The 21,339-nt window shown below is 32.2% G+C and overlaps 2 protein-coding genes and 1 pseudogene across 2 annotated transcripts; 2 read left to right on the forward strand and 1 right to left on the reverse strand.

Annotated features, from left to right (window-relative positions):
* Positions 1–8: 8 nt before the first annotated feature.
* On the forward strand, positions 9–6,164 carry LOC115884191 (glutathione S-transferase-like; the record flags this gene model as incomplete). The annotated part of the gene is made up of 3 exons (XM_030902681.1): positions 9–176; positions 5,240–5,382; positions 5,903–6,164. Coding segments are annotated over 3 exons (473 nt in total), but the record flags the coding sequence as incomplete, so codon positions are not given.
* Positions 6,165–6,503: 339 nt separating this feature from the next.
* LOC115884192 (tetratricopeptide repeat protein 4-like) lies at positions 6,504–10,148 on the reverse strand. The gene is given in 8 exon segments (XM_030902682.1): positions 6,504–6,576; positions 6,637–6,798; positions 6,860–6,974; positions 6,977–7,018; positions 7,366–7,673; positions 9,540–9,711; positions 9,768–9,885; positions 9,947–10,148. Coding segments are annotated over 8 exon segments (1,137 nt in total). The 5' UTR covers positions 10,094–10,148.
* A 486-nt stretch (positions 10,149–10,634) lies between these two features.
* Positions 10,635–14,470, forward strand: LOC115884189 (annotated as a pseudogene).
* The last annotated feature ends 6,869 nt before the right edge of the window (positions 14,471–21,339 follow it).

Consider the following 21,339-nt stretch of genomic DNA (forward strand, 5'->3'; position numbering starts at 1 on the left):
TTTTTTAGAAACTCCTTATGGACAGCTTCCTGTTCTTGAAGTCGATGGTAAACCAGTAGCCCAGAGTCTGGCTATTGCCAGATTTTTAGCGAAAAAATTCAATCTAGTTGGACAAAATGAATGGGAAGCCCTAAAATGCGATGAATTGGTGGATACACTTGGAGATCTTGGACAAAGTAATAACTGAATTTCTATTATTAATCATACAGGGTGTCCCAATTTTCCGTGGACATAGAAGTACTACATAGAACTACTTTTGCTATGTGTTTTAACATTTTTTGACGCTCACAAAATAAATTAAAAGAGTACGAGAATATCGCTACCTACTATAATTAACTTATTTTGATTCTAATAATATACCGGGTGCGTCTCAAAAATTGCTCACCCGTATAACTTTTTATTTTTTCAGATAAAAAAAAACATATTTGGTATGTCAGTATATGACATAAATTAGGATTGATTGACGTATTCAATTGTTTTCAGTCACTTCCTGTTTCACCGGAAATGACTACAACTTTTGATTTTTAAATAGCACCCTCGGTATTTTTTTACTTTATTCGGTAGAAAATGACACTCTGAATAAAATGACATATCGTATGTCAACTTTCGACATTTTTGCACATGCGGTTTATTTGAAATTGTGATATCCGGTTCATAACGGCAATTTGACTCAAAATACCAAGTGTGTGGTACCAAATTATTCGTAAAAAATGCTTTTTCCGAATATGCTAATGAACCATCCTCGTTCCATTTGAAAAAATTGAAATATGATTAAAAATACGATTTGGGCATCGTTTAACCGGCCAGGATAAGACTAAAACTTTAGACGATCAAATATATTTTTCTAAGGCTCCTGGATTATAAAATAGTGTTTTAACACAGCCATGGCACTCTAGATTGAAATTTAAAATACAATTTTTTTTCAAGAGAATGTCAAAAGCTGACATATGATATGCCATTCTATTCAGAGTCAATATCTATCAAATAAAGTAAAAAAGTACCAAGGGTGCTATTTAAAAATCAAAAGTTGTTGTCATTTCCGGTGAAACACGAAGTGACCGAAAACAATTGAATACGTCAATCAAACCCAATTTTTGTCTTATGTCATATACTAACATACCACATCTCGTTTTTATGTGAAAAAATAAAAAAGTTATAAGGGTGAGCCACTTTTCAGATGCACCCGATATAGTATCTAGTTCTATGTCTACGGATTATTAGAACAGTCTGTATACACGGTGTCCCAGGCTGAGCGTGCATTAGAAGTTTCTAGAGAACTACAATATCTAGATCGGAGATTTTTCGCACATCATTGTTTTACAACGAGATCTATCGATTAAAAATATTTTCAATATGGCGGCACTTCCGGAAATACCGGAAATTGACAGCAACTTTCTTATTTTAAATGGGTGCCCCCATTTTTTATTACATACTTAAATTCTCTGTAAAATTCTATGAATATTGATGTCAAACACTCTATATCTAACATTAACCGTTTTTGAGAAAAAAAATTATTTATAATTTTTGGACGAAAAACACTACCTGCCGAAAAAATTTGTATAGCCTAAGAGTTAAATTTAGTCATTACCACAGACACTGTGACATAAAGAGAAGATATGTGGCTATCTATTTAAAAAATTAAATTGTTCAAATGTCATATAATAATAGCGGTAGCTGCCATGGAAATGAGTGATTAAAAAATTATCATAAATCATTTTTTTCAAATATAAACCCACTTTTTTATTTCACTAATGAAACGGTTTTTCAATTCGTTACTTTTTAGCTATATATGTTCCTATACCTAAAATAAATCATTTTTAAGTTATTTAAGATTGAGTTTGAAAACCTATATTTTTCTTGATTTTATCTAGCTTCCTTTGACATTAAGTGTCAAACGATCAGACAATTTATTTCCATCTGTCAGAAAACGAATTATTTGAATTTCCTATAGTATAAATACTGTCTGCCCCCTTAAGCGTTTAAAAAGTGTATTTATAAATGAAGGGTCGGCCGTAACAACGTTGTATGTAACATTTTGCTGAAATGTGATGTTTCCCTAAAACAACGTTTTATAAGCATATTTGAATGTATTGGCGCAACTGGAACCGAAAAATTTTGCCCGATGTCTGGCAATAGGGCGACCTTCAGTCAGTGCCAGCCTTGCATTCCCGATAATAACGTTGTACGTGCGTTTAAGCGCTTAGTAAGAGGGCGGTGCAACTTTCACCCGCGGATATTTCCCACTTAAATAGGGGAAAAAAGGAAACTAAATATAGAGAACTGGAAACAAAACGCGAGAAAACGTTCAAGAGATGCTGGAGAGCAATATTCTAATTTATCTAGTACTAAGATTTTATTTTGTAAAACCAGTTTTTTGAAAATAATGTTTGCGTTATGTAAGTTCTTTCTTTATAGTTATTAACGTAATAAGGCCGATAAACAACAAATAACGGCCGGGCTGAAGTTTGTGATCCGAGGCGATAGCCGAGGATCATAAGCAGCCAAGGCCGTTATTTGTTATCGGCCGTGTTGCGTTCTAGATTTTTCGTCATACTGCAGATTTTTTAGAGCAATAAACACTACTATTTAATAACAAATTTTATTGAACAATAACACAAGTAAGGATAAAAAATACATAATGTCTTATACTAAAATTCATTTTTCATGATAATGAACATGGAAATTAAAAAGTGCACTTGTTGTTCTTAGAAATCTGTAATCCTTCCCAGGGATTTACAGATTTTATAGAAGAAGATGATGCTACTGAAGAATGGCAAATATTTGTATCCACTAAAGACACATTATTTTGGAGCTATCATGAAAAAGTTGATTTGTTATTTTCATTCTTTTGGAAACTGATTTTTCTATGTAAGTTTCTGCCACTGTTGAAGACTCCCATCCTCCTAGCTCCTTTAGCGATAGTAAATCACCACCATTTTCGGCGAGCATGGTTGCTGATAATCTACGAAATGAATGCCCTGTATAACGTTCTGGATTCTCCAAGTTCAAAAATTTTGCAATTTTCTGCGGTACGCTCCCGATGGTATGTATACCGACGATTTGCTTAACACACTTGCCTTTCTTGTAACCAATGAAAAATTTTGGATTGTCAAAGTTACGAGGACGCAGGTTGATGTATTTTTGTATAAACCATAGGCATCAAACGGAAGGCCCGTTTTTGGAATAAGAAATTTCCTATCTTTCTTATTTTTAGTATTTCTTAATGAGACAAGAATATTTTTCTCGAATCTTCGAAATCATCAACTGTGAGTGACCAAAGCTCGCTGCGCCTACAAGCTCCAAGAATACCAAGCACCAATACAATTTTTTCGAGTAACCAGGTGTAATCATCGGCATCCAGTAGAAAATTATTTATGTCATTCTCCGACAGAACTTTGGCTTTTTGGTGAATAACCTTCGTTTTTGCGCCTCAGAAACATGAACAGTTTACCAAATCTATGAACAAATATAATTTAGATGAGTATGATTAAATATCGAAGAATATAATGGCTTTTTACCTTGATATGTCGATGTTTTCATATACTCTCAACGCAAGCTTCAGCATGGATATCTTTGTCCACAGTGATGTAGGAGAATACATTTCAGACATTCTTTTAGCATAAGCCAGCAATACCGCTTCATTTACGCTGTTTATACTTCTATCCTGCCGCCACTTCAAAAAATTGTCATATTCCTGCTGATATCTCTCTCTGGTTATAGTCGGAAGTATAATTTTGAGTAGCCGCAGCCGCTTCCTCCTGTATTTCCAACGGAATTTCTCGCGACATCTCGCTATGGTCTATTTTCCCAATTTTTGAAAAGTCCAACTGACAATAAATAGTCATTGTTGCAGGTGACAGACGTTACGATTACCTTAGAAACTTAACGGCCGCCGGCCGTTATGATAACGTCCGGCGGACGTTATATGCATCTTTTCCATTCTGATTTTGCTTATGTTATAATAATATAACAATATAGTATGACGAAAAAACCTTTATTAATAAAGTAAATTTATTAAAAAATCATTTGCTTTAATTTAATATACATTGTTTACGTGTAACATCGTTGTAAGTTACATGAACATACAACGTTGTTACATGCATTTTCCACAATAATGACCTCTATAGTTGGATATTTCGTAATAAGCATTTTTAAAAATTATAAATCAGTATAGTTATAGCAACTTTAGTAAACTATACTAAATACGAAGTTTTATCATCACCTAAATGACCTCTTATCGTTTTTCGTGATTTATTCCATTCACTCCTTTTGTTATATACAACGTTGTTACGGCCGACCCTTCAAATATATATCTCGTATTTTCGCTCTTTAGTGATATCAAATAGTTGATATTATTAATAATATTCCATATGATCGAAAAAAAAAACAGCGCAAAGTTGGCCCGAAAATGATGCTGCTTTTTCAACAAAGCGTCACAATATGACATGGCCAGATCTATTGAGATCTACCTCACTTGACGTTTAATGTCATAGGCTACTGGTTAAAATCAAGAAAAATATACGCTTTAAAACTAAATCTTAAATAACTCAAAATCGATTTATTTTAGGTATAGGAACATGTATAGTTGAAAAGTAACGAATTGAAAAGCCTTTTCACTAGTGAAATAAAAAAAGTGAGTTTCCATTTGAAAAAAATAATTTATGATACTTTTTTAATCTCAATTCTATGACAGCTGCGGTCATTATTATATGACATTCAAACAATTTAATTTTTGAAATAGATAGCCACATGTTTTTTCTTTATGGCACAGTGGCTGTGGTATTCACTAAATTTGACGTTTAGGCTATACACATATTTTTGACAGGCAGTTCTTTTCGTTCAAAAATGTTAAATATTTTTTTTCTCAAAAACGGTTAATGTTAGATATAGAGTATTTAATATCAAAATTTATAAAATTTTACATAGAATTTAAGTACATAATAAAAAATGGGGGCACCCATTTAAAATAAGAAATTTGCTGTCAACTTCCGCTATATCCGGAAGTGCCTCCATATTGAAAATATTTTTAATCGATAGATCTCGTTGTGAAACTATGATGTGCAAAAAATCTCCGAGCTAGATGTTGTAGTTCTGTAGAAACTTCTAATGCACGCTCAGCCTGGGACACCCTGTATACCATATAATCGAAAAAAAAACGGTATAAAGTATGCTTATAAATGCTGATCGACGACACACAAAAGGAACATAATAAATTAAAATTTTTTATTTAATATTTCAGAAGGTATGAGGTATTTCAGAGAAGCCGATCCCGAAAAGAAAGAAACACTGAAGAAACAGCTTTTTGAAGAAGATGTGCCTTATTATTTAAGTAAATTTGAGGCTGTAGTGTCTAAAAACGGAGGATACACAGTTGGATCACAGGTATACACTATGATACCACAGATGATACATTGAGTGACACGAAAAATGGACACCTTAAAATTTTTATGAATTTTAATGTTCAATATATTTTGATTTGCTGGTCCGATTTTGGTGATTTTTTTAAGCGATTTGTAGCTAAATAATTTAACTTTTTTTACTCTTTTTTAAATTAAAAAATAAAGTTTTCATCTGTATATTATACTAGTGAAAACAAAATGTTGATATTTTGTCGGAAGTTTGAAAAACCCTGTGGATTTGTTTAACAAAGCAAGGGATTTAAAAACCACTTTATCATTAAGGTACATCTCTTCTCTACCGGGTACGTCTCAAAAGTGGCTCACCCCCTATAACTTTTTTATTTTATCAGATAAAAAACTAGATTTGGTATGTTAGTATATGACATAAATTAGGATTGATTGAAAAAAAAATTACTCAATTTGGTAAACTATTGCATAGGGTGTTTGAAACTTTCCCAAAATTAGCAATATACAGTTTTTGACATTTTCTATGACTATTTTAGCTTACATGGTCTGATTTTCAATTTGCCGGAACTCTGGAAGAATTCGAAAAAAGGCATCCTGGTCTGTTGAAGCCGTACCCTGCTTTAAGTGGTCTTGTTGAGAAGATTTGTAACCTGCCAAGTATTAAAGCATACAGGGAGAAGTCAGCACAAAAGAAGTAGATTTTGTAAAAATTATTTATTTGTCGCTTTTTATACTGCACTCTCCTGTATCAAGTCTGTAATTTTTTAATTTAAAATAAAATATAAAATTTGTAATTTAGCATGTGTTTGGGGAATTCACCACAGATTAAATTGATTATTCAAAAATTCCTATAAAATTTTTCAAAGTAAAATAACTCCGTTATTTTGGACTTATTTCAAAAATGGTATAGAGAAAATATGTTTTTTTATCGATATCTACCAGCTAAGACTCACCCTGTATAATATAACAATAATATTAACAATATAAACATACATTACAACCTTTGTTAAGGCTAACTGGGAGAAATTATCATTGATTGTCATTCTCAACCGTCTTAGACGCCCCTTTTTTCGATCATACGGTATGTCGTTTTAAAAGAACAGAAAATATAACAGTTTTGATTTTATTATTATTTATTTAACAAATGTTTTTCAACGGTACTTCCCTAACAACAACTAGAAAAGATGGAGTTCCAGCTCTAATAACATACCTAAAAAATAAAATCAAATTTACATATATTTTCATCAAATAATTCAATAAATTTACTCACTTCTTATCTTGCAATATTTCTTTTAGACTTTTACTAACATCAACTCTTACTAAATCTTGTTTTTCAGTCTCGAAATACACGTTTAAATTATCAACTTTATATTCTTGCTTTACATCCCACTCTGGATACATATTAAAAACTACCTCAAGTTGCTCATAGAAACTAAAAAATATTATTAAAAATAATTTTGAAATTTTTAAAATAAAATTAAGACAAAAAGTACCAAACATTTTCTGGAAATTGTTGTATATAATCCATAATCTTATACTCTGGATAAACTAGTACTACAGGCCAAATCAAAACATTCTCCTGGTCATCTAAATATACTCTTGAATTACTAGTTCCGGAAAACATGGTTCTAAATGACTCAGATTTAAATTTCCTAAAAAAATCTATTGTTAAGTATTTTTCTAGATATCAGAATATCAAGATATTGGACGAATACACGTCGCGATGTTGCCACGACTACTTTTTTTTACTTTAACACATTCTAATTAAATGAAGTTATTAGCAAGTTTTCTGAACGAAGGCTGAAAAATGTAAAGTTCTAATTGGTTAACATTACTCTTTACTTTTTGTAACTTCAAAATTTAAGACTTTAATAAAAAAAAAAGAAAAAACTTTATTGTGTTGGTAAAATGTTAATTGCAGTTATCTACTTATTACATCCCCTTGTATTGACGCCAATTTTTATTGATTTCTCTATAATTAAAAGTTATTTATTCTCACCCTTTCTCTCAATATTGTATCCCCTCTTCAAAATCTCTTCAATTAAGGTATTTTCAATTTGTTTTTTCTTTTTATCTTCTAAATATTTTTTCCTCGTATTTCTGTCTTTTAATTTTGCATCGTTAACACATTTTTTTCTTAATTCCAAGATATCTTTATCGGTTTTATTTTTTTCCAAAATTAAATCACAGAATTCGACAGCTTTGTCATATTGCCCCAAGTGGTATGAACAATGAGCAGCCCTATTCGAAACTTTATCATAATCAGGCTTAAGTTTTAAGGCTAACTCACAGTCATGTAGGCAAGACCTAGAATAGATTAATACAGAGTACAGGGTGTCCAATTTTTGTGTGTTTTATAGGGTTTCTTGTTTATGAGTAACAAAGATGCGGATAAAAAATGCTTCAAACAGATTTGTCCTAGCTCTCTTAGTTCCCAAAACACAGGGCGAATTTGAAATTGTTGTAAAGTTATATTTTTAAATGGGATACCCTGTATATTATATTTGTATTTTATTTGGTTATTATGAACTCTCTAAAAATATAATATACTCTATTTATTTTATAAATAAGGTGAAATGCATTATTTAACTTTTTAACATAGGCGGCCGATTTATATTAGGTAATCAAAACAATAGAACAATTTATTCAACGTCAAACTTTAGTTATTGGCTATTCCACGCTAGTTTCTGTGTGTACAATTATTGCACAAGTGCAGCAGCATCTTTAGATTCATAAACAAGTATATAGCATGGTACAAAGAAAACAAGGTATGATCGATAGTAGTGATGGGGTACTCGAGTATAAGAATCGAATACTTACTCGATTCTTCAAAGTACTCGTTGAACTCGAGTACTCGCGATCCGGTACTCGAATACCAACGAGTATTAAAAATTTAAAGTAAATATGACACGCGTTACTACTTTCGTGTCCGAGTCTGAAATTTTCGGTCACCAGTGAATTCGAAACTCGATTTTTGCGATTACGAGTTCACGCCTTTAGCTTTTCAAATGTCAACCTCAATGATTTGACCAAATATATTATGAGGATTTGACATAACTTTAGTGGTTATGTCCTAATTCTTCCCTATTTTATGTATTTTTTTATTAGTTGCAATCACGGGTGGCAATTGAACAATATGGATTTTTTATATGGCTTAGTGACGTCACAGATGATATGCGCAAACTGAATGAAATTGGAGCCGCTATCGATCATACCTTGTTTTGTACCTTGTTGTATCATGATTAATAACGATCAGTATATCTCTTTTCTATGAATAACGATCAGGCAAGCACTGCAATCTGGCTTGACGTTAGTTTTGAATTCGAGTATTCGGTACTCGGAAAAGTATTCGATCCTTGATAGTTCTCGAATACACAGTACTCGATTCTCAAAAAAGACGATTCTGCCCAACACTAATCGATAGCGGCTCCAATTTCGTTAAGTTTGCGCCATGGTACAAAGAAAACAAGGTATGATCGATAGCGGTTCCAATTTCGTTAAGTTTGCGCATACCACCTGTGACGTCATACGCCATACAAAAAAATATCCATATTGTTCAATTGCCACTAATAAAAAAAGACCTAAAATAGGGAAGAATTAGGACATAACCCCAAAAGTTATGTCAAATCATTGAGCTTGACATTTGAAAAATTATTTTCACATTTTTTGTGTCATCTGTTTGACAATTTGAAATTGGCGCGCGGAGCTTGCCGACCAATGGTGCCGTTTATCACCTGTGACGTAATGACCAACCTGCGCAATATCATACCTTGTATTCTTTGTATCATGAGTTTGCGCATACCACCTGTGAGGTCATACGCCATACAAAAAAATATCCATATTGTTCAATTGCCACTAATAAAAAAAGAACTAAAATAGGGAAGAATTAGGATGTAACCCCAAAAGTTATGTTTTGACATCGAGCTTGACACTTGAAAAATTATTTTCACATTTTGACACAATCAAATTTCACAGATGACACAATCTGTTTGACAATTTGAAATTGGCGCGCAGAGCTTGCCGACCAATGGTGCCGTTTATCACCTGTGACGTAGTGACCAACCTGCGCAATATCATACCTTGTATTCTTTGTATCATGAGTATAATATAGTACAGTGATGACTTTACTCATAAATGAGACACCCTGTACAAAGTTACAAAAAAAACACAAACCTGTAATTTTTAAGGAACCAATGAGATGCCGCTCTATTATTATATAAACTAGCCTCAATATCTGCATCTCCGCATTTCTGTTTAATGCCTTCAGTGTAAGCTACAATTGCCAACCTATAGTTTTTATGTTTAAAGTTAAAATTTCCATCATCTTTATATGCTACAGCCAATTCTACAAAAAAACAGTAGGAAAATCACAATGTTACAAGGCATTTTACAGTATTTTACCATGAGGTTCGTTCTCATTAGGATCGTACTTCAGTTTTTGGAGTCCCTCGTACAATGGATGTAGGTCTTGACCGGGTTGAGGAGACTGTTTCATAAAAAAAGGGTGTTTCTCCATTTCCTAGATAAAATAGGTTCGTTATAAATACAAGGCTTCTAAAAATTTACAGTAATATAGGTACTTCTTCCCAGCGATCTTCGGGCCACCCATCTTCGTATTTTCGTTTGGGTAAATTATTTATGAATTCATCCAACTCTAGATCAAGTTTAGCAGCTAACTTTAACCTGTCTTCGTCCGTAAATGCAGTTTCTTTCTCCTTATTATTCATAATTTAAAAATATTTAAATCCCTGAAACATACCAAAATAAAAATATAACCTAAGAATCTACATAACCTCAAAACAGAGGTCAGATCAGAGATATAGGGGTAGAAAGAGCCATTACGAACTTGCGCAGAAATTATAAACATGATAAATCATCATGTTTGCGCTTAGGTTGATAGGGGGAGGTCAGAAAGTAATCGTGATTATAAATTATAAGTTTTTTGATGGCCATATTTAGTATTAAATGCGCACTCGTGGTAGTTCTTTCGTCCTACCTTCATATCTCTGGGTCAGATACCATCATCTGTCACTGTCATTTACTGCCGGAAAAAAACCGGAATATGTTTGTCAAATGTTTGTTGACATCTCGTTATCCTTTTCTAACACGTATGCATTATCGATTAAAAATTATGTCTAGTTTCGCCATACTTGTATTATTTTCTCTCTCTCATTTCTCATAAAATAAAAAGAGATAGATAAAAAATAAGACGCAGATTCTGACATTATGTCCAGACAAGAATGACAGATATCAAATTATTTTTTTCATTAAAGTTAATCTAAAAAAGCTATTATAATTTTTGTAGTATTTGACTGTATCAAAACATGTAATTTATTTATAAAAAAAACAATTATAAACAACAGTATGGCGGCAGCTTTCGAGAGCAGTAATCCCGAGAATTCTTGGATAGATTTTTGTGAGAGACATGCCATGGTCGCCGCTCAAGATTTTTCCAAAAGTTGCAACCAATACATCAACATGAGTTTACCAGAAAACGCTCGAAATCTAGTAAACCACAAAGATTTACTGAAAAAATTCGTAGATTGTTTCACTGAAGAGTTCGAAAAGACTTCACCAGACGTAGACTAGGAGGAGGAAACAAGTTTTGAACGGAGTGAAAACAAATACTACCCCTACAAATAACGAAGATAGTTTTGAAGTGGAAGAAGGCTCACCTAAAATGACCCACAAACCTTTTTTCAGAGGCTCAGCTTTAAGATGTTGAGAAAAAGTAAAGATATCTTTCACAAACATTCAGATGATGATTCTATCAGTCACAACAAAACTAAGTTGGCTAAAATTGTTGTTGAATGCCGCAAAGGAGGGTATTGTTGATTACACAACCCCCTGAATGCTTAGATCAACCCTCTGGAACACCGAAATGGGAAAAATGTAGACTGCAACTGGTCAAAGCCACCGGTGGGTATATGCTAGAGTTTTATTCGCCCCAAAAACCCTAAGGTGAGTGTATACACTAAATTTAAAACATAGCGTCAAGAAAATGGGTCTTTTTTTAGCCCGAAGTGGTGTATTTTGTGCCCTTATTACGGAAGCCAGGAGACCACAGCACTGGAAATGCCTGATCACGAAAACACATTTGTTCTTAAAGCTAGTAATAACATGGAGTTTGTTATAGAAGCTCACGATACAGATGATATGAGATCTTGGCTGGCCACTATAAAGTAATAATTTTTGATACAACATATTTTTTTATTATTTATATTCAATAAATCAATTAATGCTTTATTGTTTCTAAGATTACTCTTGTTAACAAAGCTGCGTAAAAGAAAAAGAAAAATAGAATATATACTCAGCCTAGACAAAAATAAAAATTAGACAATATCAATAAAAAACAACAAAATAACATACAAATATCATACAAACATGTTTATCAGTTAAAAAACATAGATCAAAATTTAAAAACATATAATTATATCACGTTTAAAGCAGTAGAACATTAGAACCCATAATATACAGGGTCCTGCAACAGTTTTTGGGCATCTGTAACCCCTATCTAAAGTTTGAATTAGTATTTATTTTTTTCAGAAAAATATTTTGACTTCTACAGGGTGGCTGTTCATCTAATAAAAAATAACATACAGGGCGTTCCATTTAAAAAAAAAAACAGAAAAATTATTTTATATGTTAGAAAGTTTGGCGTAGAATTTTGAACACCCTGTATGATTTAAGATTACGATATTTATAGCAAAGTAATATAGCCCATCAAAAGTAAATACCTAATATAGTTTTGATTTCAGGACAATTCTTGTATTTGTAATAATTTTTTTAAGGAAGTTTGAAAAATATATATTTTTTTATTTATTTATTAATATCTCTAAAATTATCCAAATATATTTACCCATATCTTAGAATTATGTAAAGTGATCTGAAAGAAAGCCAAAAATGTAATAATATACAGGGTGTTTCAGTTAAAAAAAATCATCTTGATTCACTCACACTTTTTTGAGCCATCCTATAGAAAATATTTTCCTGAAATACATCCTTGTACATACTTTACGTTTACACTTAACCACGCACTATTGCCGAACCCTGTATAATTTTATAATGTGTGTTTTCTAGATATTGTATGAGGCTTGGTCCTGGTGGCAACGAACTAGGGGTTGGCAATTCCGAATATCAGTCAAACGCTCCAGATTTACCTCCAAGACATGCATCAGGGGGTGGCCGTCCAAATGACAGACTGTCATCCAGTTCAAACTTTGAAATAGGAACCTCTGGCATTGAAGGCACCCCTAGTAAGTCCCAGATCATGGATGGCGAACCTTTTTGACATATGGGTCAAATTCTGTTCATATATTTGTCTGTCCTGCGATTCGCCATCACTGTCATAGATTATTTTTATTCTTTGAATAAAAAAATTAAGCAAGGGGTGGGGATACTTGACAGTTCTGTTTGAAGATTCATTTGACACATTTCAATTTGATTTGAAATTTTGTGGATTTGTCGGTCCTTTACTGAGCTTAGTTTATATTATTCAGTATTTATTTTACAACTGGTAGTTGTTTAGAGGTAGTAAATCTAGAAGGAAATTGTGGCAGAACTTAAATTAACAGTGACACTATTGCGATTTATCGAAAAAGATGTTAAGTAGTTGGTCGTGTAGCGTGCGGTAGATCTCGGTCAAAAATCGAGGGAAATAATGAAATAACTTTTTACTCTAGTAAGTGACTATATAATATACATATAGTAAACCGATCATTTATGAAATTCACTTAAAATTAACTAATTACATATTTTTTCTTACATTTTTGCTTTTATTTATCACTTGTCAAAGATTAGAGGACAAAGAATTTAAATACGTCAATTTGACTTACCTGCTTCAGTAGCGTATCAGATGTTTGTTTTAGGGTGTATTCTGTTGCTTACCTCGGTTATGGTTTTATGTTCTGTTTCTATCTGTTTCCTGAAAGTATTCTTATTACAGAACACGGTTCCTGAAGAATATCTATCATAATTGTCACCAAACTAACCAGCGCGGGAAGGCGTTTTTCTGGTTTTGTTTGTCAATCAATGTCATTTATATGACAGAAATCACGCAAATATTAGAAGTTCGAGTGACATTCTCATTTAATTTCTAAAATTTGTAATAATATTTTGTATTTACATTCAAAAGCAATGGAGGTAGGCAGTAAAGGTAAATAAATTTCATTAACTTAATAGAATAACTTTTTAGGACCATTTAAACTTATGATGCAGCTATTGTTTCTTAAAGTCAGGAACATTTAAAGAAAACATGAAAAACAAGACAACAAGTAATCATGAATGTTTTGTAAACTATAAAAATATAAATATTGATTAGATTTGTTTGTTTATTATTGATCTTTTTTAATATTGGACCAGCAAATCTTCACTTGAGCTGTCTAACGAGTTTAACAGTTTATTAATAAAGTACTTTTCAATATTAAACTCCATTGAAAAGAAGAAGCAAACGTAAAACCAGAGAATAGGCACATTAAAAATGCATAAAAGATAAATTTTATAATAGATATTGAAATTTAGAAAACGTCAACATTTGACGTTTCCAGTATTTTACCAAACCGTTCTGTATCAAACCGATGTTTTTCAAGAACCGTAGTTTACCGGTCTGGTTCGCCTGGTTTTGCAACGGAATACAGCCTTAATAAATAATTATTATAACTTATCTACTTTTATTAGAATTATGCGTATTTTTTATGTAATTTAATATATACCGACATTTATTGACAACGTAAAATTAAACAACAAATTATTGAGTCTACTCTTACATCATATTTTTACACGTTTTGTATAAAAATTAGAACGGCAACTGATAAACCTGAATTTAAGTCGGCCATAATATTGAGTCCCATCGCGGTGGACCTTTGATATGCTCCTTCCTTATTTTTTTTTTTATTTAAAGTTTTTATTCAAGATTCTTTAGTGTATTTTTTCTAGCAACTGAATCGGATATTGGTCAAAGCTTGAAGAAAGAATTATGGTTCCATGGAATGCTACCTAGGTCTGAGGCTACACAACAGGTGTTACACGATGGTACTTTGGGACACGGAAGGTTTTTGGTCAGGCAAAGCGAAACGAGAACCGGAGAGTTTGTTTTGACGTTTTGAATTTCCAGGTCATTAATTCTTTTAAATTAAGCTACAAACCTCAAGAAATATTCTCAATCAGATGTATAAATTATAATTAGCCTGTACAATAAATTAAAAAAAAAGATAATGGAGAATTACAACAGCATTAAAAACCCATGACATACTGTAGTTATCAAATTAAAAAGAGTTATCTCCATATGCCATATGATTTAAATTATTTGAGTATGGATGAATTATAGGAATTAGAATATAGGTACCCTTTTTTTATATCTATTGTATTTTTATTGATTATTTTTAAATGAGGGCACGAGAATTCTATACAGGGTGTCCCATTGAGAATAGCTCTCGGCTATAAAAATAATAATAAAAAAAAACGAGATTTTTTTTAAACACCACTGTTTTGGAACAACCAGATCTTTGCTTATACTAGATATAGATTATTTTGATATCAGAATTCATAAAATTTTGCCAGAGATATTATTATTTAAAATAAGAAAGTTGTTGTCAACTTTCGGTTTTTCCGGTAGTGCCGCCGTATTGAAATATTTTTAATCAATATCCTGCTAGAATAGTAATGTACAAAAAATCTCCGATCTTGATATTATGGTTCTCTAGAAACTTCTAATGCAAGCTTAGCCTGGGACACCCTGTATACCTTGTATGTCTTACGTTTCTTTTTAATACAGTTTTAGATATTTATTACAATGAGTCAAATTTCAATTATTGTATTTTTGAACTTTATTATCTGTAAGAAAGTAGTATATATGTTTATTTCTGTTTTTTTGACACTATTTCAGCCTATGTCATGTTACATATTTTTGAAATAAAGAGGTATATCTATCTATATCTATACTCTATGGTCGAATAAAACGGCTTTAAAGACGGCTGGGGAATGACAGTTGATAATAATTTTGGCGAGGTCAATTCCTGTGACATCATTTATTAAAAATGACATAAATTGGTCAAAAATATATAACACTAATAATTATAGAAAGATTTTATAAAAGGATAGAACGTTTCCAGACACTTAAATCATTTTTCCTGGAATTTTAAACTACAATTCATTTAAAATCAATTACAACCTTCTTAAGGCCTACCTGGCCAACGAAGCGCTATTAAAAAATGAGGGGGCCATAAATGACGTCTAGGAATAATTGACCTCGCCAAAATTATCATCCTTTGTTATTCCCCAGCCGTCTTTGACGCCGTTTTTTTTTTCTGATTTTTATTATTACAGGCTGCTCACCTTTCTTGACACAGACTTGTCTAGATATTTTATTTTTTTATGTTTTAGTGCGAGTAGATCTCGATTATGTGAAAAAAATTATGAGGGTTCTGTTTTAGGGAAGGGCTAAACATCTGAGGATGACGATTAATGAACATGGTCAATGCCGTTTGCAGCATTATTGGTTCGCGTCCATTTACGAGATGCTCGAAAATTTCAGGTCACACCCTATACCCTTAGAGAGTGGGGGTAATTCTGACGTCACACTGACCGATTATATTTTAAACCCAAATGCCCGACAACAGGTATATTTTTCCTCTAGATCATACCAAATAAACTTTTGGTCGCGTGATTAAGCTTGACCGGCACAACGTTGCCTACTTTTACATATTTTCTTGTAGTCAAAATATTTTAGGAAACAAAAATAAATTTATTATATATACAGGGTGTTTCAAAACAAATGCGAAAAACTTCGGGGGTGATTCCTTGTTCAAAATAAAGGGTAGTTTGCTTCATAAACGTTGGGTCAAAAGTCAACCATTAGGGAGATATTGCGGTACAAAGATGGCGGAAAAATAATGTTTTTATTTTTATCTTGAAACGAAAAGAGATAGACTAATAAAATTTATAGCATTTTATTAATCATTAATAAATAAATTATTTTCTTTTTTATCTTGAAAACAAAAAAGAGATAGACTAATGTAATTTTATGGAAGCATTACTGTTATGAAAAACACTTTCTGGTAATTTTTTCACTTTTTAAAAATTAATTTTAAAAAATGAAATAAAAGAGTTTTTACTTTGCAGTGAATTTTTAGATTTAAGGAAAAATCTTATCAAACACATGCAAATGCTTTAATTGGGATAGTTTAGTTTGTTTAGAAACTTTATCTCTTGTATTTTTTACAAACTTCACCGATTTGAAATTAAAAAATAAAATGTAAAGCATTACATGTCAGGCCAAAAATACCTTCTGATAAAGAATCTAGTGGTTGTAATTTTTTAGAAAAATCTAGGTCGCCGCTACTTTTTAGGATGTCTTAATATTTTATTTGATATTACTCTACTGCAATACGTTATTATCTAGATGATTATTATTATCGTTATTATCATCAGATTTTAATCTAAAAAATGTTTTTGTCCTGACGTGTAATAAGCTTATACTTTATTTTTAATTCCCAATTTGGTGAGTTTATCAAAAACACAAGAGGTAAAAGTTTCTAAACAAACTAAATTAAAGCATTTGCATGTGTTTGATAAGATTTTTTCTTTAAATTTCTAACTAGAGTGGCATGGCTGTATTAAAAACAAAAATAAAAAAAAATTTTAAAGTAAAAATTACCTGAAAGTGTGTTTTCAGAACAGTACGCTTCCATAAAATTTCATTATCTATCTCTCTTTTCGTTTTCAAGATAAAAAACAAAAACATTATTTTTCCGCTATCTTTGTACCGCGATATCTCCTAATGGTTGACTTTCGACCCAACGTTTATAAAGCAAACTACCCTATTTTGAACAAGGGAATTCACCCCTAAAAGTTTTTAATTTGAGCTTTTGTTCAACTCTGTATATATAAAAAAAAGTTATTATTTACATGAACAAAATTCACCTCCTTAACAGCACTTAAGGGACATAAAGGGCCATTACCTCTTTCCCATTCAAAATATTCTAATAAAGTTGCGATGGGTTTTTTTGCGGCTATTAAGCTATTTTGTACACTTCACGCTAAAAGAGGTTCTAAAAAGAACATTGCTCGACTGCAAGGTCTGCTAGTAAAAATGTTTAAGCTTAAAGTATCACAACACAATTCATTTTAACCAAAAACTCGTAATACAAAACTAAAGTGTCAAAACGAGTGACAGTGTCAGGAAATAAATAAATAAATGTGGCAACTTGACATTTTTTACAGCAGTGTTACCACCTGAACTCCCAGCGGGAAATTTAAATTCCAGTTAGTCAGCTCGGCGTTTGAATATGTTTATGGTTATAAACAACTCAATTTAAAAATCGCGCCCGATTACGTGTAACTAAAAGTTTAATTGGTATCATAATTTGAATAATCTGTAATTAATTATCAAATTTTTCAATTCATAATTTACGTAACGTTGAACGATTGCTGGATGGTATTGAAAAATTCTATAACTTTTTTTTTTTTTTCAGTGTTTAAATAAAAAATATTTTTTCATATACAGCTGCATCTATTGGGCGAAATACCTCATCATCCCCACCACCGCAGAGCACGTCTAGCGGACAAATGACAGCTGTCAATGGAACGGAATCTGCTGGGTCGCGTCGTGCTATGCCCGTTCCGGAAGTCAGACAAGTGAGATAGATGTTAGAAAAAAAATGATATAGATATATAGTAGGTGTTGGTATCGTTTATGTGTAGGCAGAGAGATCAGAAAAAATGGCGCCTCTTGCTGTTCTTTTGCGGTGTGATTGGAAAAAACTGTCACAAAAAATAGGTTGGTCGTTTTTTATGTTTCTGAGTGTGTTGAATGACGTTAAGAGATATACAGTATGTCCCCGGATTGTCTTTACAAGAGAATTTTTTTTATTGGCATTTTGAGAAAAATGCATTATACATAAAAACTTTCGCTTGTTCTAGAATGGTTAATCCGGTTTAAGCTTGATTTTCGTGCAGGCGTTGTCCGATGATACAATATTAATTTTATTGATTGAATTTAATGACTTAGATTGGTTAGAAAATTACGCAGTTTTTAAATTTATTGCATTTTCATGCCTCCGTGTGTCATTTTATATTTTTATTTCCATAACAATTTCGCTGTTTTACTTGTAGTCTAAGAGCAACGTTTTCGAGAGAGAATCTTTAGAAAGCTGGTTCTTTAATATATCTTTAGCTATGCTCTCCTGAACAGAGTACGGACCGTCTAGCTTCCGGTAGACGTTTCGTTCACTACTGTGCGTCATATCTGTATTCAACATCTATTCACTACTGCGCATCACAAATTCGCCGTGTATTTCAGGAACTAAGGAGGCTAGGCCAAACCCAAGAACGGTAAACTAATAGGATTGGTCATCCTCATAAGACGTACGTTCGCCTCTTCCCGCGCTTCAGCTGACGGTTGTGACGTCATTGTAGTCCTTGTCATGATAGTGTGTATTATTGGTTGCCTATGGTAAACTAATAAAAATAACAGCTGAGAAATTATGAGTTAATTATTTTGTCGATTCTAAATGTGAAAAAGGTGTTTTTAAAGTTTTTAGAGCTATAGAGTTTATAAATACGTTCATTTTGTGTTGTGGATTGTGACTAAGTGCCTACGATATTGTTTATTAATTATTTTAAAGCAAAATATGTAAGTACTCTAAAAGAATGCCTGCAAAAGGTGATACTGGGAACTGCTGTTCTTAAAAATGCATTATGCGAATATTTAATACGATTTAGACAGTTAATTTTCTATACTGCATACATATAAGGTGTTTAAATAAATAAACTAAATGAAGCATTCCCTCGAATAAGGGTTTATGTTGCATTTTTCAGATATTGGGATTTTGCACAAAACGGGTCTGTGTAGACAAGTTCATCCTTTACAGTAATAAATACCCGATAATGTGCCGTCATCTATGAACAACATGCGACACCATCTTTTCTAGCATGGAATAAAGTTATATGTTGTCATATTTTTATTCAATATCGTAAATATATCGAACGTTCAGTCACGCCGTCGCTTTGCAAAACATTAAATAAAGGTCGAAAACGAAAAATAAATGTAACTGTAGGTGTATTAAAAACAAACGGTTAAGAAATGTACAACGTGTACACAAAAAAATGCAATCTAAATTGGTTGCCTGCAATAAGGGTTTATGTTACGTTTCATATAAACCCTTATTCCCGGACTCAAGAGTTTATTACATTATATCTCTAATACTGGTTTATTATTATTTGTGTTGTGCAACTTTTTATCTCTGAGGGATTAATAAAGTTGATGTTAGTACCACTTGAATATGATTATCAATACGCAAACCGTAGAAAATCGTTTTTCTTCATTTACTTAAAACTTACTTTTTTTAACATGGCCCTTATTCGAGGGAAGCCTTCAAATAATGAATGTTTTGCATACGGCAACCAATAATACACACACCGTCATGACAAGGACTAAAATGACGTCACAAAGCGAAGAGTTTTCGCATGCACCTGGCAGACACTTTCGGCTGAATGAGCAGTCCTATTAGGTTAACTGTTCTTGGGCCAAACCTATGTGTAGCATAAAATATTTCGTTTCATAAAGAAGTAACAAAGTAATGTGAAAATTGCATCATTGTATCTGTACTTTTAAACGAGAAACCCTTAAAACACACGAGAATGGGATACCCTCTACAGATGGGATGCGCAGTAGTGAACCGCAGTAGTCTACCCGCAGCCAGACGGTCCGCACTTTGGTCAGGAGAGCATGGCAAAAGATATATTAAAGAACCGGCTTCCTTCAAATTATCGTTTTCCCGACGCGACGGTGCTAGTGCTATTATATTTTTATTAAGGTTAGATGTAACTTGTCAAAAAAGTGTCAATACGTCCGTTATCGTACGTTCTTTCTCCGTTGACGGGCTGATGGAGTAAAAAATTTACGGATGAAAAGTGGCGCGAAAACGCTATGACCGATCAGAGAGCCGTCGGACCATCGTATCAACGGATAACAGATGCATGAAAATCAAGCTTGATACGTTTCAAGACTTCCATACCGTTTTAGAGAAAATAATAAAAAAAATATGAAAATATGGTTGAATTTTTTCAAAAATATGTATCTATGTGTAAGTATGTACGTGCGGAAGAAAGTATGAAACTGTTTTATCATTTTTATTTTTCGTGAATGTGATAACAAAAACAGGATATTTAGATTCTTGGATGTAAATATTCCTCAAAAATTTAAAGAAATGATATTATTATGTTTATCATTAGTTGAGAACGAATTATTATTAACAAAAATATCCAGTTAAGTGCAGAACGGCGAAAAAAACCATTGTCAATGACCGCTGGGAACGACAATCGAAGATAATTTTGGCGAGATCAAGCCCTAGACTTACTGCCAGTTGGCCTTCGATTTTTAGTAAATTACGTCTAGAGATTGACCTCGCCAAAATTATTATCGATTGTCATTCTCCAGCCTACTTCGACGCCGTTCTTTTTTTCGATCATACGGTATTTTTTATCCCAAATTCATAATTAAGTAAAAAATACACTTTTTAGTACATACAGTACAGAGCAAGTAATATTTTGATCTAAATTTTGATTTTCTCTTTTATATAACCTCATATGTAGTTATTTTTGTTTTTAATGTGTCTTGGTTTGGTGCGTGTTTGATTTAACTCTTCTTCAACATCTCTGCTTTATTTAGTAAATATGCATTTCAATGCCATTATAATGATAGTTATATGTATAACATTACTCATCTAAAGAATTTTATTTTTTTTTATTTTTCTTCATACATGTTCATTATTATTTAAACATAAATCTGAATTTTGACTGCTTTTCAGTTCCTTTCTGATCTGATGGAAAAGTTTAAGAGATAAAATTATGTACAGGGTGTCCCATTTAGTTGAAATCATACGGTATCTTCGTTATTAGTAAAGATAGGAGGAGGATGCGGTTTGCACAAACCTGTTCCTGTTTCTTGTCAAACGGAAGATGCTGTAAATAAAAT

Source organism: Sitophilus oryzae, unplaced genomic scaffold (assembly GCF_002938485.1).
Source record: "Sitophilus oryzae breed Bouriz unplaced genomic scaffold, Soryzae_2.0 scaffold_204_pilon_pilon, whole genome shotgun sequence".
NCBI classification, from domain to species: domain Eukaryota; kingdom Metazoa; phylum Arthropoda; class Insecta; order Coleoptera; family Curculionidae; genus Sitophilus; species Sitophilus oryzae.